The sequence below is a fragment of the Artibeus jamaicensis genome, unplaced genomic scaffold (genome assembly GCF_021234435.1).
Source record: "Artibeus jamaicensis isolate MK-2021 breed Jamaican fruit bat unplaced genomic scaffold, CSHL_Jam_final contig_467, whole genome shotgun sequence".
Taxonomy (NCBI): Eukaryota; Metazoa; Chordata; class Mammalia; order Chiroptera; family Phyllostomidae; genus Artibeus; species Artibeus jamaicensis.
Window position 1 is genome coordinate 8,187,337 of NW_026521845.1, and position 15,922 is coordinate 8,203,258.

A 15,922-nucleotide genomic window follows, 5' to 3' on the forward strand; every position below is an offset into this window, starting at 1 on the left:
GTGCTTAGTGCCAAACAGGAAATTCTGTGTCTGAGGTGATGGAGAGTTATATTATCCAGCAGATTTTATGATGATGAACCTGGGGCCCAGGATACATGGGAAAGGAGGAGAGGAAAAGGAAGTCAGTTAGCGTCTATACAGCAGGGTCCCTTAAAGCCTCGACTGATCAAGCATGGCTCCAAACAGGGGAGCGGTAGAGTGAAGAAGAAAAGTAACCCATTGGACAAGATTCAAACCCTCTTGGTCGGCTGTTCATCTGTAACATAAATGAATTGGGACAGAGAATCTACACACTGACGTCCAGCTCTAATATGTTAAGTCTTTGTTTATATTATAAAAGAATAGTACAGAGAAAGACATCATCCCTGGCTGGGTAGCTCAGTTGGTTAGAACACCATCCCCATACTTCAAGGTTGTGGGGTTGATTCCCCATCAATGAATGCATACACGAATGGAATGACAAATCAATCTCTCTCTCTTCTCCCTCTCCCATCTCTCTCTATAATCAATACATAAAATTTTAAAATGACATCACCGTTGAGGATTCACTGGGCTACAGCATTGCCTCATTTCCCGGCTTTGCTGTTTACTACTGTGGGAACACCAGCAGCAGAATGCTGAAGTATCTGTTGGAAACTTCACTTAGAAACTGTTAAGGTTCCTCCAAAAGTCACATTCACATCCCTTCCACAAACAAATTCACAGGTGAAACACTGCAGGCTTTCAGAAAGAATTTATTTTATTCTATTGCCATTATGAGAAAGGACCAAATCAGTTAAAGAAAAAGAGAGGAGAACCATTCGTAGCAAATTGACAAGTCGGATACACATCATGTATGAAAGGCAGGCGGTGCTAAGGGAAGACCCAGAGATTAACTTAAAAACAGCACACAACCAACGCTATCGTTGGAATCAGAAATTCATTTTCCTTCCTTCTCAGCTACTTTGACTTTAGCCTAAGTCATGCTCAGTGAGACTAAGCAGAGTTTTATAAAAAAAATAATAGTAATAATTAAGTACATCTTAGAAATCCCTGACTTTTTTTTTCCTTTAAAAGCATCAATTAGCATGAGCTGTTTAAACTTCCCCCTACACTCAACACCAGGGATGTCTCAAAATTGAGAGGAAGTGTTAAAAAACAATGTAAACCGTGAGAAATATTTCGGATACTGCACAAACAGTGTGAAGATGAAGAGACAACACACAGGAAGTGAAAGGCTGGGGAAGTGAGGGAAGGTTTCTCCCTGGGCCTTGTTTACCCCTCACCTTCCCACACCCACACCCCACCTTCACCACTGTTCCCCCCACTTTGTTACTGTGGGGCAGGAAAAGAGAGAAGAGACAAAAAACAAGGATGAAAAAAACACACACCACACACACAAAACGAATAAGAATAATGCTACTGGAGCTGTATTAAGGGAAACAATAAACTTTAAGTAAAAATGGACCTTACAGCTAAAGAAGAACAATTCATAATGATGCAGGTGCCCTCAGCCAAAATCGCTCACAAAGGCTAGATTTCTAGCCACAAAGAATATAAAGCAAATACTGACAAATTTACAATGGGAAACAGATGCATCCATGATCATATTGGGATACTTACATATGCCTCTCTCAGGAACTTGTAGAACAAGCAAAGAAAATTCAATAGGATTTTAAGTTATTATAAAAATTGTAGAGATTTGAGGAACAAAGTTGACCAAAGGAAAGTACATCTAACACTGAACCTAGTGACAGAAGAATCTGCTTTTCTAGTGAATGTGAATATTTACAAATGTGGTCCTTTAATGAGACACAGAATAAGTCTCCACAAATTTCAAAGGAGTGTGCACTTATTCAGACTGTGTTGTCTGACCAGAGTGCAATTATGATATAAATAACCAAGAGAAATTTTTTAAAATCCTTCTACATAAACTGTGATCAAAGAAGAAATAGATTGGGGTACTAGACATTATTTTGAATTTAAATGTTCACAAAACAGTAACTTAAAATGTGTGGAGGAGCAGAAGCTGTTGAAGAGGAAATTTCAGGACATATGTTAGAAAAGAGGGACAGAAGAAAAGTAATGAGTATGTTAAGAAGATTAAAAAAGCAAATCAGTCTAAAAAGTCAATAATAAAGAAAAGAGGACAGATAGGAAATTAGCATATCAGCAACCATATCATAAAGGAGGAGGTAAAAAATCAAGTTTTTTTCTTGTAAAAACTTAAAAAAATTCATAACCCTTGGAAGGCCTGGTTAAGAAATAAAAGGCGGGTATGCAAATAATTGAAGTTAGAAATGAAAGAAGTCACCACCGCCGTAGCTTCCGTAGAAGGAAGGTCCCAATCCTTGGCAACCGTGTTACTTTATTTGGGAAAAGTGTTTGGCAGATGTGGTTAAGGATCTTGAGATAAACAGATGATACTAGTGGATTCTAAGGAGCATCACTAGTATTTTTATAAGAGGGAGAGAGAAACATGCACACAGTGAAGACAATGGACCACTGCACATAAAGCAGAGAGACTTACAGGCACCAGCCTGGAAGGTGGGAATGATGTGGCCCTGGGGCAAGGAATGCTCGCCACCCCGAAAGTGGAAGAGGCAAGGAATGGATGGATGATCCAGCAGGGGCGTCCTACCCACTGCCCACTGGCCGCATGCTACCCAGGATGGCTACGAATGGGGCCCAACATGAAACCATACATTTACTTAAAACCTTTTTTTTTTTGCTCATCAGTTTTTGTTAGTGTTTATGTACTTAATGTGTGGCTCAAAAGAACTCTTCTTCCTCCAGTGTGGTCCAGAGACACCAAAAGTTGGAATCCCTGCCTAAAGGCCCTGGAAGGAACGCAGGCCTGCTGACACCTTGGATCTGGAACGAGTGAGACGTGTTTCAGGCTCCTGGCCTGAGGGTTCGTGTCTGCCATGTTAAACCAGCAAGCTGGCTGCAATTTGTTACAACAGCCACAGGAAATGAATACAACCACTTTACTATAGATTTTGAAGTCACTGAAAAATTAATAGGAGAAAACTGTGAACCATGTTAGACCAACATATTTGAACATACAGGTGAAAGGCATGAATTCCTACAAAATACACACAAGTCAAAAAAATTCAAAACTTTAAATGGTGCTACAATTATTACTAAATATAATCCTAAATAACTAATCTTACCTAGGAAAACGCAAGGCCTATGCCATTTCCCTGGAATATTTTAGTGTGTCTTTACAAAAAAAAAAAATCGATCTTATACAAATGTTCCCAGAGAAGGAAACATAAAAAGTTTCCATTTTTCCAACTTATTTTATGATAACCTTTATATCATAACCTAGCAATTAGATTATAAAAAAATTATAGAATTTTCTTGTTTGTAAACAAACAGAGATGGGAAAATTCTTACAATAAAAGCAAACCAAATTCAACAATATATAAAGAGATTAATATACCACAATCAGGCTAGGTTTATTTCAGGAATGCAAAATCAGTTTTATATTAAACTAGCAATCAATATAAGTTGCCCTACGAGCAAAATAAAGGAAGAAAATCAAAGAATGTCAGTAGATGCAAGAAAAAGTATTTAATAAAATTCCGAGTCCAAGCACTATAAAAATTCTTAGAAAATCAGTAGAAAGGAAGGCAACGTTCTTACTCTATTAAAGGGTGTCCACGAGGAAACCACGTCACCCCCGTGAATTACAAGGAGCACACCTGCCCCAGCCAGGTGCACAGGTCAAGACAGAGCCACTTGGTCCAGCCCTGTTGACTCATGCCAGTCAGCTCCAAGAAATCAGAACCTATTTTATTCCATCGAGAGTTTGTTTGGTTACGCAGCAAAAAACCTGACTGATAGAAAACACCATTCCTAGAGATGATGCTGCTGTCATAATGAAAACCTAAATTATGTGGACATGGCTTTGGGACAAACGAAGAAAGATGGTGATGCGCGTTACACACAAACAACCCACTGATAAAAGTTTTGCCATCAGTACCTCGGAAGAAAGAAAATAAACCTAACAGCGTTGTGGACTTGAAAAGATAATTTATAGTCAGGACGCTAAAGGCATTGCTTTTAATTGCCTATAATAAGATATGACTAGAAAGGATCAGAATCAGAAATAAATGGATCGGTTTATAACCTGAATTTAGAGGGTATGTCGATCACTCACAAAAAATCCAGGACTGTAAACAGATCATTAGAACTGATGAGGAAGTTCAGCAAATTCCCAAATAAGAGATCAGTTTGCCTATGGAAAGAGCATTGCTTTATTCAAAACAAAAACAAGAAACCTTTCACGAATACAAAAACTTACTTGAAATGTGTGCCAACCGCATTGCCCTGGGACAAGTCCTTCAACCTCTCAGAGCCTTGTTCCCTCATCTATGGAATGGAGATATTAGAGGTACTTGTCTCATAAAGCTGTTAGGAATATTCAGTTTTGTGATGCATTAGAAGAATTAGCTGAGCACCCAGCACACAAAGTTAAGTTCAGGATGGGTTTCCGGCCAAACCTGCATTGCTCACTGTCTACATGCGTGCTCACTTTATCCTCCTCGACAGCTGTCTGCTCAAAAGAAGCCACCCGAAGCTTTTCCAGGGTCCCACTGCTACCCCAAAAAGCAGAGTTCCTAGGAAACTTTTGGAAATGCCATAAAGCAAAGAAGCCATTATTAACTGACATGCAAACATTTTTGAGTGGTCCCAGACCCAAAATTCAAAGCACACACAATGTCTACTTTGTTCACCACAATTCAAACGCTTCATTAAATCTCACTTAGTGTTAAGCGTAAAAGCCTTACAGGCTCCCTTTGGCTTCCCGATACCCTAGGACACACCTTGCTAACAGGGCACAGCATCAACTAGGAGGATGCACAGGTGCTCACAGACACAGCTTGGAGCTCCTGCCCCTGGGGAGGGAGTGGTCCCAGGAAGGAGCTGCCCACTGCCGTGGTGCAACTGCTCCCTCTATAGCCACCTTTGTAAAGCAGGTGCTCCACGCTAGGCCCGTTCTACGGCTTTTATCCTAAAAGTGAAATCCCTCCCAGGAAAACAGGCACTAATGTCGCTCTCTTGTAAGAGTGAAGTGGTGTAAGACATACTTTCTTGCCTTTTATTGAATGCATTGGGGGGCCAGGGGTGAATCCAATTCTATAGGTTTCAGGCGGACGATGCTATAACACGTCATCTGTACACTGTGTTCTGTGTCCTCCACCCCAAGTCACGTCTCCCTCTATCACCATTTACCCTTCCCTGTACCTGCCCCTACCTCCCCGCCCCCTTCCCCTCCGGTAACCGTCAAGCTGTTGTCTGTGTCTCTGAGGTTTTATTCTTCCCCCGGTTTTCAAAAGCAAGGGATTGCTTAACTGCACATGTACTGCAAAATACTCCCTATGTTTTGCCTTCGCTTTCATGACCTTCCCACCCATCTCTGTGAGATTATCCTGGAGTCTAATCTAGCTTTTCCTGATGAAAGGGGAATAAAAGAACAAAAAAATTAACTTTCACCATATTGAACATGGTAAGCTGTTGCCTTATACTATCTAATTTAATTCTAATAGCAATCCTTTGATAGCACATTCACCCCCCACTGATTGCAGTTAAATAGACTGTAGTAGCAAGGTCACAGCTGGTGAGGGGCAGAGCTGGGGTTTGAACCCAGTGTGAGTGACTCAGAGCCACACGTGACACCGTCACTTACTGATCATCTGTCATTTCAGCAGCACCAACTGTTAGTAAACCACCCCGAGGAACTCCTGTGCCACCAAATTCCCCTGTGTTGTATCTAAGCGTCATATCGACACATCATTTTACTTATTAGCCAGACCAGAAATTACCCCCAATGACACACAGCAGGGGACAAAAGTAGGTATACAGTTGCATGAGAAACACAGTTTATTCTGATATTATTTATTAATTACTGTATTATTTTTCTGAACTGCAAACCTACTTTTGCCCACCCTGGTGTTTACTTTTGTGGAGAGATATTTTTCTTTTTTTTTTTTTTTAAAAACAGTTTTTTTGTTTTTTTTCTTTTTTTTTTATATTTTCTTTATTTATTTTTCGAGAGAGGGGAAGGGAAGGAGAAAGTGAGGGAGAGAAACATCAATGTGTGGTTGCCTCTCATGTGTCCCCTGCCGGGAACTGGCCTGCAACCCAGGCATGTGCCCTGACTGGGAACCGAACCGCGATACTCTGGTTCGCAGGCTCGCGCTCAATCCACTGAGCTACGCCAGCCAGGGCTGATATTTTTCAACATGTGCACAGGAAAATACAGTCAAACCTCGTTTCTCAAGTGCCTTGGTTCTCAACCAGGTTGTTTGTGGGAAAAACATTGTCTAACAGAATTTCGGGTCTCAATTCTCTACCCAACAACCCTTTCCTGCTGACACCTGTATGATCAGTCACGTGTCTCTCAGGTGCCAAACAAAGGAGATTCAGTTTTCAAACAAATCACTTTTTGAATGGTTTTCTGAAAGAATTAACTTTGAGAACCAAGGTTCCACTGTATTAGCCAGAGTTGGCACTTGGGGATTACACAACTCACTTTGTTCACTAGAGGAAGACCAAAGCAAAATAAAACTCTAGTGGAGATAAGGAATTTCAAAGTACCTGCAGGATATCTTTAAACATCAACATGCACTATTTTTCATTTAGTAAAATATGTAAACATACAAGGAAAAGAAAAAAAGCTAACCCTTGCCTAGCTCTAGACACCATTTTGGAAAATGCTCTTCTGACTTTAGTTTTGTGGATTTTTTTGTTGTTGTTGTTATTTATAGCAGCCAGTTCTTCACTTTCCAACAAAACTGTGAAATGTGACTGGGCATGGCAGATCGAATTGAAGTGTGAATAGAATGATTTAATGCCCCTACTAGTCCGAAATGTTTTCTTCTTAGGCCAACTCAGCAACCCCTCCAACAGTCTGTATGCATTTCCTGAAACCAGCTCTCTGAAGTCCAGCCCATGACAAAACACACAGATCACTGCCATTGGCACTAAGGCAACAGGCATCGTTCTGTCAAATAAGGTCCAGTTCTCATTCGACTACCAGCAACAAAACGTGTGTTGACGTAAATCTTCACAGTTCCAAAATCTTTCGGCAACGCTGAGCTATAGTCCCTGCAGCAAAATGATTCAAATACATGGTCTAGGGTATTCTCTTCAATTCTTTTTAAAAATAATATTGGAAAAGAATACAGTGTGCTTCAAGAGCATTTTCATTCATGTTCTGGGCTTCTGTGCTGTGTCTACTGCTGTGCTGGTTAAAAATATTGTTACACACACAGACACATTAGGTTTACAACCTGAAGTTCAAAACCACTTCTTATTTGGAGCAGAGTCCCTCACGGCCATGATTCTGTGGCGTATGATGGCCCTGCATTAGGTTAGTGGGACACCTTTCCTTTTTTAAAGGCTGTACCATGGATGGGACAGTTAATTATGGATCAGCTGGCATCTGTAATGAAAAAGGGAGTTCTCTCGATCTCTTGTGTGGCTGCCGTCATCATACTCCTGCAGCGATGGTGTCACCTATTATAATTTTCCTGCTAATAAACAAATTTGAGCTAGCCAGGAATCCTAAATTTTGAGGCCAGTTGTTTATCTCAAATATACTCCAGAGGAAGAGTAATGCAGTTCTGCTTTGAATTTAATTTAAACAGGAACAGGCAAAACAAATCTCTGTGGAGGACATTTGACAATAATAAAATATTTCTCCCAGCGGGTGAGCTGGTAGCAATTGCATTGTTGCAATCCAAGCCCACGTTTCAGTAGGTCATTACCATCATAACAAGCCCTTGGACCAACTGGGATGGACATGCAACATTGAGCCCCTGATGGGCACATTATTTCAGACCTTTAACTTCATGGAGAACAAGACAAATACTACTGGGGAAGGGGGATTATGTTTTGAAATCCCTTTCTTTTCTATTTTGTTTCATAATAAGATGTAGTGTGCAATCAATCTATGTTATTTGCTTGGCTTTGTCTTTGTCTTTTTCTCCACACTATTGAAGAGCATGAGGCTAGACTTAGAGATTTGGAAGGGTCAGAAAACACTGACTGAAACATTTCTATATCTACATGACTATGGAACTATCCATTCGGTAAGTAAACCATTGTAGATGAAACAACAACTTGTCCGAGCGTATCTCTTTTGCTCTTTACAGATTTATCACAAATTAAACTTCACACTTAGCAAAGGGTACCTGAAGTTTTGGCATAGGCCCAAGAATGAAGTAGTCTGTCTGCGCTCTGTCATCTTTACCTCTTACCTAAATCAGCAACTTGGAAAATATACGTAAGACAGGTCACTCTGAGAAATCGATTTTATTCTAAATGTGTTGCTGGTTTTCTTTTTGTAGTAGGGAAAAAAACGGGTATTTTGAGCTACACCTAAATCCATTTGAAAGTGTATGAAAGGCCCAAAGAGTAGGATTAACACTTTTTGAAAAATATTGTGCCGTTCTGCACAAGTTTGTTTTTAGCAAGTGTCTCTGTGTTTAAAGGAAGTATAAGCAGAAGGTGTGGCTTGCGCGTCACCAGTGAGATGTGTTCCTCACACTGGCTGGAACAGCTGGGGATGGGAAGGCCAAACACCGAGGTGGGGACAGTGGAGGGCAACATAGTCCAAGTGCATTTCATTGGCTTTAGATTTGTAAGTTACAATGAAGTCCATTGTGTTGACTTTTTTTTATTGCTTCTAGAGAGGGAGGGAGGGGTAGGGAGGGAGGGGGAGGGGAGAGAGAGAGAGAGAGAAAGAGAAACATCAATGTGAGAGGAGAAATTGATTGGTTGTCCCCAAAGGCACCCTGACCCAGGATCTATCCCACAACATTTTGGTGCATGGGACTATGACACTCCTACCCAGGGAGACTCCCCACCAGGGCTTGTCTCGATATTTTAAAAAATCGGTCTAAAACCTTCACAAAAATTCAGAGCCAATGTATGAAGAGTTTTTTTAAAAACGTTTTAGGACATCCATGGCTGATTTGAGAAATGCATAAAACTTAAAACAGTGGTTTTCTCATCTTGTCTTCACCTTAGAATCACCTGGAGAATTTTTGTTTTTAATTATTTCAAACCCCAGGCTACATACACCTCAGAGCAATTAAAACCCAATCATGGGAGGGGGGGTGGGGGTTAGAACGTGAGCTTCAGGAGTTCTTAATACTCTTCAGGTGATTCCAATATGCAGCCTAGTTTGAAAACCACTATTTTAAAGAAAAAAAAATCACTTACAAACAACAGGTGCAAACCAAAGCCATCCCTTCGCACAAACAGGAGAGCCATTTGTCAGAGCTACCCATTGTTTATAGATCCAGAAATACAAGCTGCTAAAACGCCCCAAACGGACTTTTATTATTTCCTTTTACACCTGACGCATCCCCAATGAACATGGCAGTCTCCAAAAAGAAAACAAAAAAAACAATTACTCTGCAATAATTCTGAATCATAAAAAGCAGCAAGACAATCCTGACACTTAAGTCCTTAAAGCACATGTGTGTGTGTGTGTGTGTGTAACACGGGTATTTTAAAAGGAGGACGTCCCTGGACGATTGACAGGCACGATTTTTTTTCCTCTCGGGTTTGTTCCTCACATTGTGTCTGTTCCACCCACACACTGTGAAAATACCCCAAACACGTCCGATTCTTGGCTGAGCTAGTGCAACTCAAAGGACAGGAGAGGAGGAAAGAGACCGAGCTCTGGGGCTCGCCAGTGGGGCTTCGGGACACCGCAAGCCCCTACCTCCGAGGCGGCTTGCGTCTCTAGAGCACCCGCCACCTCTGCAAGGTGAGAAGTACAGGGAGCCGACACCGACCGACACGCCACTCACACGAAAGGCAGCAGGGACAGGAACGCACGTATTAGCACCTTGGTGATAGCTGCAGGAGGGTGCGGGGCCACGCGGCTACCCCGGAGCAGCAACGGAGCGGAAGAGGCAAGGGGAGGCCGCCAGCTGTCAGCCCGGCCGCTGAGCCCTCTGGAGCTGCAGGCGGCTCCCCGCCTCCCGCGCACGGACCTGGAAACTCTGCTGATTTCTCACTCAGGAAACCTGGCCAGCGGCGCCAGGGCTGCTCCCGAAAGCGAGCCGCTTTCTCCGGCTCTCGCCGACGAGCTCCGAGCAAACACGATTTCATAGTGGGTGCAGGGAAAGAAGAGGAATCGCTCGTTTTAACGCGATCTTAAAACACGGGGAAAGTTTTCTGTTATGACACTGACACAGAGGCGATGATTTGGAGTAATGCAGGATGATGCAGAGATGCTTTAAGATTAAGAAAGAGCTATATAAAGGCTTGTCAGGGTGAATTCTAATGTGCCACGAGACACTTTGCATACTCTTAAATATGCAAAATGCTTCTTGGCACCCTAGAATTCATTCTGACAGGCCTTTATATAGCTCTTATTTAAACTCCTGCTTTATTTTTAGGGAAGAGGTACTCCCGAGACACTCTTTCAGGGGAAGCAGCGAAGGGCAGTCTTGGTTGACTTGGTTCTCTCGTGGAGGGTGGGAGGGTGGGGGGGGGGTGAATAAAGACACACCATGCAGAAGAGCAATCAAAAGTGGAAGCTTGTTTAATATTGCTCTACCATCATCCTGAAAGGCATAATAATTTGAGTTACACATCTGAACTGATTGGAGTTACAGAATCATATCTCCTTTTTGCATTTAACAATATATACAATATAAAATAAATACATTTACACAAATGGACATCGGCTGGAGCACACAGTATGGTACACATCACAAAAATATACAATTGATTGCTTTACAGATATGAAGCCCATCTACAGCTATAGACATGGTTTTATTAGTATTATTATTATTGTTATTATTATTCTTTTTACTACTGGCTATAATGCAACTCCTGGATTATTATAAGCAGTTTAAATTTTTTTTTGTCCTTTTACGATCTTTGCACATAAGACTCTGCCATAAAATGTTTTCCTAGGCAGGTAAACAGAGACGCTTAAATAATTAAAATACAATCACCAACACCCATTTTCTCTTCTATAAGAAAAATAGCAGTTTTAAATTTTTTATATCTTTTATGTTATCATTTAAATGCAAAATAGTGGAATAAATACAACAATCTGAGCTGATTGAAACACAAGTGTAACAGCAGGTAGTCACACAATCATATTGCTTTAAATAAGAACAAACCGAAAAAGAAGAAGAATAAAAATTAAAATCTCATGGCGAAAACATACACCTTTAAAACTTTCCAAAACTTCACATTAAGTCAAGGGTCTTGCTTGAAACTTGAAAAAACTTACCTCGAGTGAGGTTTAAGATGAGCATTTGCCCGAAAAGCCCGTGCAGTTCCGTGCAGTTCTGAAATCTGCATGTTAGTTGTGTTTCCTATTTATGTTTCCCTTAAACTGAAAGCTATAAATTGTACTTCCTTTTTTTTCCCACCTATCTCCATCTCATGTTTTCAGTTGGTTGGCTCTTACTTCTGAAGCCCAAGTACTTTAATGTGATACAGTAAAAACGATGTCTATATTGTGTATACTTTATTTCTATATACTGTGTTTGAATAGTAGCAACTCAAACCCTGCATAGACTTTCTGGAAAATAATCTTTTTAAACACTTACATATATAAATAATCTTATAGAATCAGCACCTTTTTATGTCCCAGGAGTTGGATTTTTTTCTGCTGTTATTTTTAAAGGGATGTGCCAATTTCTGAACTCCTATCACAGCTATAAATTTCAAGTTATTGACCATCTGAATGAATTGCTAATGATGATTTATCTAGGATCACACTACAGTCACTTCTCTACTGAGAAACCACAATCTACAATATATTCCCGTATAGCTAATGATAGATACACAGTATTTCTAGCATCGGGCTGATGAAACACCAACCCAAGGTATTTTGTTTAAAGCACACAAAGTAGCAAGAGTTTTGGAGACGTATCCGCACCAAGAAGTTTTGCAACAACACAGAGCGAGTTAATAACAACATCGGAGGGATGAGTGAGTGAAAGCCATATATACAGCATTTAAAAATTAGACTTATCTATATCCTTGAAATAGTCAAAGTTTTATTTCTAAGCTATACATTGGTATTCTATAATAAACCATTAGAGAAATTATTCCTTGTTTTGAAAATATTATTATGATTTTGATGTGTATCTGTTTCATAGTGGATACTTGTTTGGAGTTTCAATCTCTTGATTATTATCAGGAAGAGCCTTATTACTGGTAAGGAATAGGATATACTACTGTAGTCTCCTGAGGAATTGTACATCCAGTACTGTCTCTAATTCTACCCTGTGTCTAAAAGCACACACCACAAGAATCCAAACACCACAAGAAGAACAAGACGAACAGTCTTTGAATGCAACGTAAAATTCAGAAAAAGCACAGCAAACATGAAACATTGAAAAGCTGAACTACATTTCTTTTGTTTGTTAGGATTACAATTTTAATTACATCTGTGTACATAGAATAAGACTGTTCACATAGTACAGGGAGCAGCTACTAACACTGGTCCATTGGTATAGCATCTGATGGAGGTTACTGTTTGTTTCCTTTGTTTCTTGGTTATTCAGTGACTGTAGATTTCGGGGGGCATCTAATTGATTTCTTCATTAGATTACACCTCTTCACAGTCTGGAACCTGACTGACTTTCTTGCTGTGGCAATAACTGGTTGAAAAAAGCAGATCTATCGGCTTAGCGCTTGGCGAAACTGCAGGTTAATTGAAACGAACATTCCTAAATGAATCAACTCATGTGGATAGGTTTTGGGATTTGGTCAGGCGTCTGTCGCCCTTGAGGACGATGATGTTGTTGTTGTTGTTGAAATTCTGGCATTCGCCTTATTGCCTCTTAAGTGAATACTGGCTCACAGCTCCTTGGGGGAGGGGGGGGAAGGTCTGTCACTTCACAAACAGGCAGGAACTCACCCCTAACCGCCGTGGCAGGGCGGTTAGGGACTGTATGGCAACTGGACCTCCCGGGCCGAGAGGCGCACCTCTCAAACCCCTCTGGATCTGGGTTCCATGCGCAGCACTCGTACCCGTGACTCCCCAGAGTCACGGATGGCATGATCTCATCCTTTCTGTCAGTGGACATGTAGGTAAACTGGAGCTCATGTTAAGAAACTGATGTTTGGGACCAGACTGGCACACAACATAAATTGCATCCGTGATAATATGCACCTTCCCTTCAACTATTGCTTGAGTTAAGTTAAATTCCCATATTAATACATGGCTGAAAAGTGGTAAAGCTGGTACAAAAAAAATCTCCATTTGTAAGAAGAAAGAAAATGTTTTTGTTTAAAAATCTTCCTTCAGGAGGATTCATGTGTCCTTCATTATTGTCCGTAATTGTTCAAAGCCAGCACAAAATCGCAGTATTCTTATTTCTCTTTAGTATTGCATGAATGAATAAAGCTTAAACTATTCCCTGAAAAAGTTACATAGTAGCTAAACTAACAAATACCTGGAAGACTTGAAAAAACAATTAAGGAATCAAATGGCTGTAACTGATCTAGATGGGAAAGCAATGATAAGAAGCAGCGGAGCAACGATGCAACAACGTTGCCTAAGGTGTCTCATTAGAGGCCGCTCCCACGAAATCTAATACTGCACTCAGTCAATTCGCTTCTGTTGCACTGTACTTTAGGTACGTCGGTTCTCTCTTTGATTCCTTAGTCATTGGGGACGTTATGGTTCACAATAAGTTCACTGGCATCCATATTATGGATTTCCATCCTTTGGCAGGGCTGGCTTCCTTCTCTCTTCAATTAGAGACCTCTTTTAAAAGTTCAGCAGCAGAAGGAAGGAAGGGAGGGAGGGAGGGAGGGAGGGAGGGGGAGGGAAGGGGGGAAGGGAAAGGAAAGAAGAAAAATTTTCTTACAATTAGAGCCATTTAAAATTTAGAAGAAAGACAAGGCTGAGAAGAGAGAAAGTAGGAGAAGGGAGAAGGGAAGGAAGGAAGGGAGAGTGAAAACTAATAATCAAGAAAGTCAAACTCAAAAACTAAGGGAAAGGAGAAGTAAGAGAGGGAAAAAAATGAAGAGGAAGAGAAATGAAAAAAAAAAGATGAGATCAGGTAGAAAGAAATTCATCAGGAAGATATGGAAAAATCTGAAAGCTGCTTCATAGTCTTGCTGCTAAATTATCAGCGCAGTCTTTGTTGATTTTTGATGGTGTTGACTAAACTCTACGTTTCTTCGACATCACCCTCGGGTTTGCTTCCCCTTTTCCGGCGTGCAGGTGAAGGAGGCCCAGGAGGCCTTCGGTCAGACCTTGGCTTCCAGCATTTCCAAAAAAAGTTTGTGCATGGGGACTTTGCCTTCGAGTTTGATGTTGTAGAAATGCTGCACGGCCTTCGTGGACGTCTGCCTCAGGAGGGGCAGCGTCATCAGCATCTTGCCGGCCCGCCGAGGGTCTTCCATGTGCTGTCCGGCTTCGTAATCCTGCAGGGCCTCGTGTAAGACATCCTGGAGCTTCTGGACAGCTTCCACGTCCTCTATGTGCATGGAGTCTGTACCGGAAGGCAAAAAACACAAACCGCACTATTAATAATGATACAACCTACGCATGAGAGTGTGATGAACGCTAACAATCACAAAAACCTACGTATCACAGCGTTGTGAAAATTCAATGTTATTCCTGAACATTGCTAAGCTCTCAGCTGCGATGCGTTCGGAGCCTCACCTTTCCTAACTCTGTCTAAATTTCCCAACAGTAGATAATACGCAGTGCTTGCTTAGAACATGGGAGTTATTACAAAAGATCTATTATTTTAAAAGTGTGGGGTTTTTTTCTCTGTCTCTCAAGACTGAGCGAGAGAAGCCTCTCTTTGAACAGATTACAATCTTGGCTATTGTAGTCATTACATCATTCATCTATTTATTCATTCCTTCAACAATTATGAAAGGCCATCTATTATAAGTATTACTTTCCATGCTGTGGAAGTAAAGTTGTTTAAAATTCGGACCTTGCCCTGAAAAAGCTCGTATTTCCCAAAAGGAAAGAAAAACACTGATGACCAAGATTTTAAGAATCCCATGTAAACACCCTGAATCTAACACCGTGTTCAGTTGTAGAATTTTTAGGGGACTCTTCTGAGGTCCTTAAAAGATCCTTACATAGTCTGCTTCTCCAATGATACACAAATAAAGCCTTTCCATTAACGAGGTCTGAGTTTAATTTAAAAATCGAATTCGATCAGGCAAGGAAAGGGTTAACCGGGTCCCCACATTATTCTTGCAAGAAATGTGAGAGGGTGGGGAAGGGGGGGGATAAAACTTACAGCTCTAGTTCTAAACCAGACACTTAATTATATACAAGTTTGAATCATTTAGCACGTTTTATTGATTCTGATGACAGTTTATCTGTTAATTACACATAATGGGGTCTTTGGGGGGATTCTGCATGTTTAATAATTCTGGTTCTTGGAGATGGCTGAGTTCTAAGATATACATAGTTAGTCTAATCCTTCATATAATTTAAACGTCAGGTCACATGACAAAAAGAGAGAGGAAATGTGATTTAATGTCAAGTGGCTAAACATACGATAAAAATTACGGCAAAGTAATGAAAAGCTTGAATGCTGGTTTTTTCGAGTTTTTTAAATTCCTTTCTGTTTTAGAGAGAGGGGAGGGGAGGGAGAAAATGAGGGAGAGGAGCACTGATGTGAGAGAAAAGCACAGACTGGCCCCCTTCGTGCCCCCGCTGAGGAGCAATCCCGCAGGCCAGGCCTGTGCTGATGGAATTGAACCAGTGACCTTGTGGTTTGTGGACAAGGCCTAACCAACTGAGCCACACCAGCTGGGGCGAAAGCTTGATGGCCACTGCAGGTGGTAATATGTTTTGAACTTGTCTTTGTATTTTGTTCATTGTTCTTTTACGTGGTCATTTGGAATCATTGGACTGCATTATTGGTGAAGTATGACTATTTACGTTAGGTGGTTCTAGTGA

General features: G+C 41.0%; 1 protein-coding gene across 14 annotated transcripts in view; it reads right to left on the reverse strand.

The window, feature by feature from the left end:
• Positions 1-10,537: 10,537 nt before the first annotated feature.
• Positions 10,538-15,922, reverse strand: part of ESRRG (estrogen related receptor gamma) — a 507,715-nt gene continuing 502,330 nt past the window's right edge. For all 14 annotated transcript variants that reach the window (XM_053667349.1, XM_053667344.1, XM_053667342.1 and 11 more), the window contains one exon: positions 10,538-14,483. In XM_053667349.1, coding sequence (XP_053523324.1) covers positions 14,239-14,483 — 245 coding nt within the window. In that variant the 3' untranslated portion in view covers positions 10,538-14,238. The remainder of the gene's footprint in view (positions 14,484-15,922) is intronic.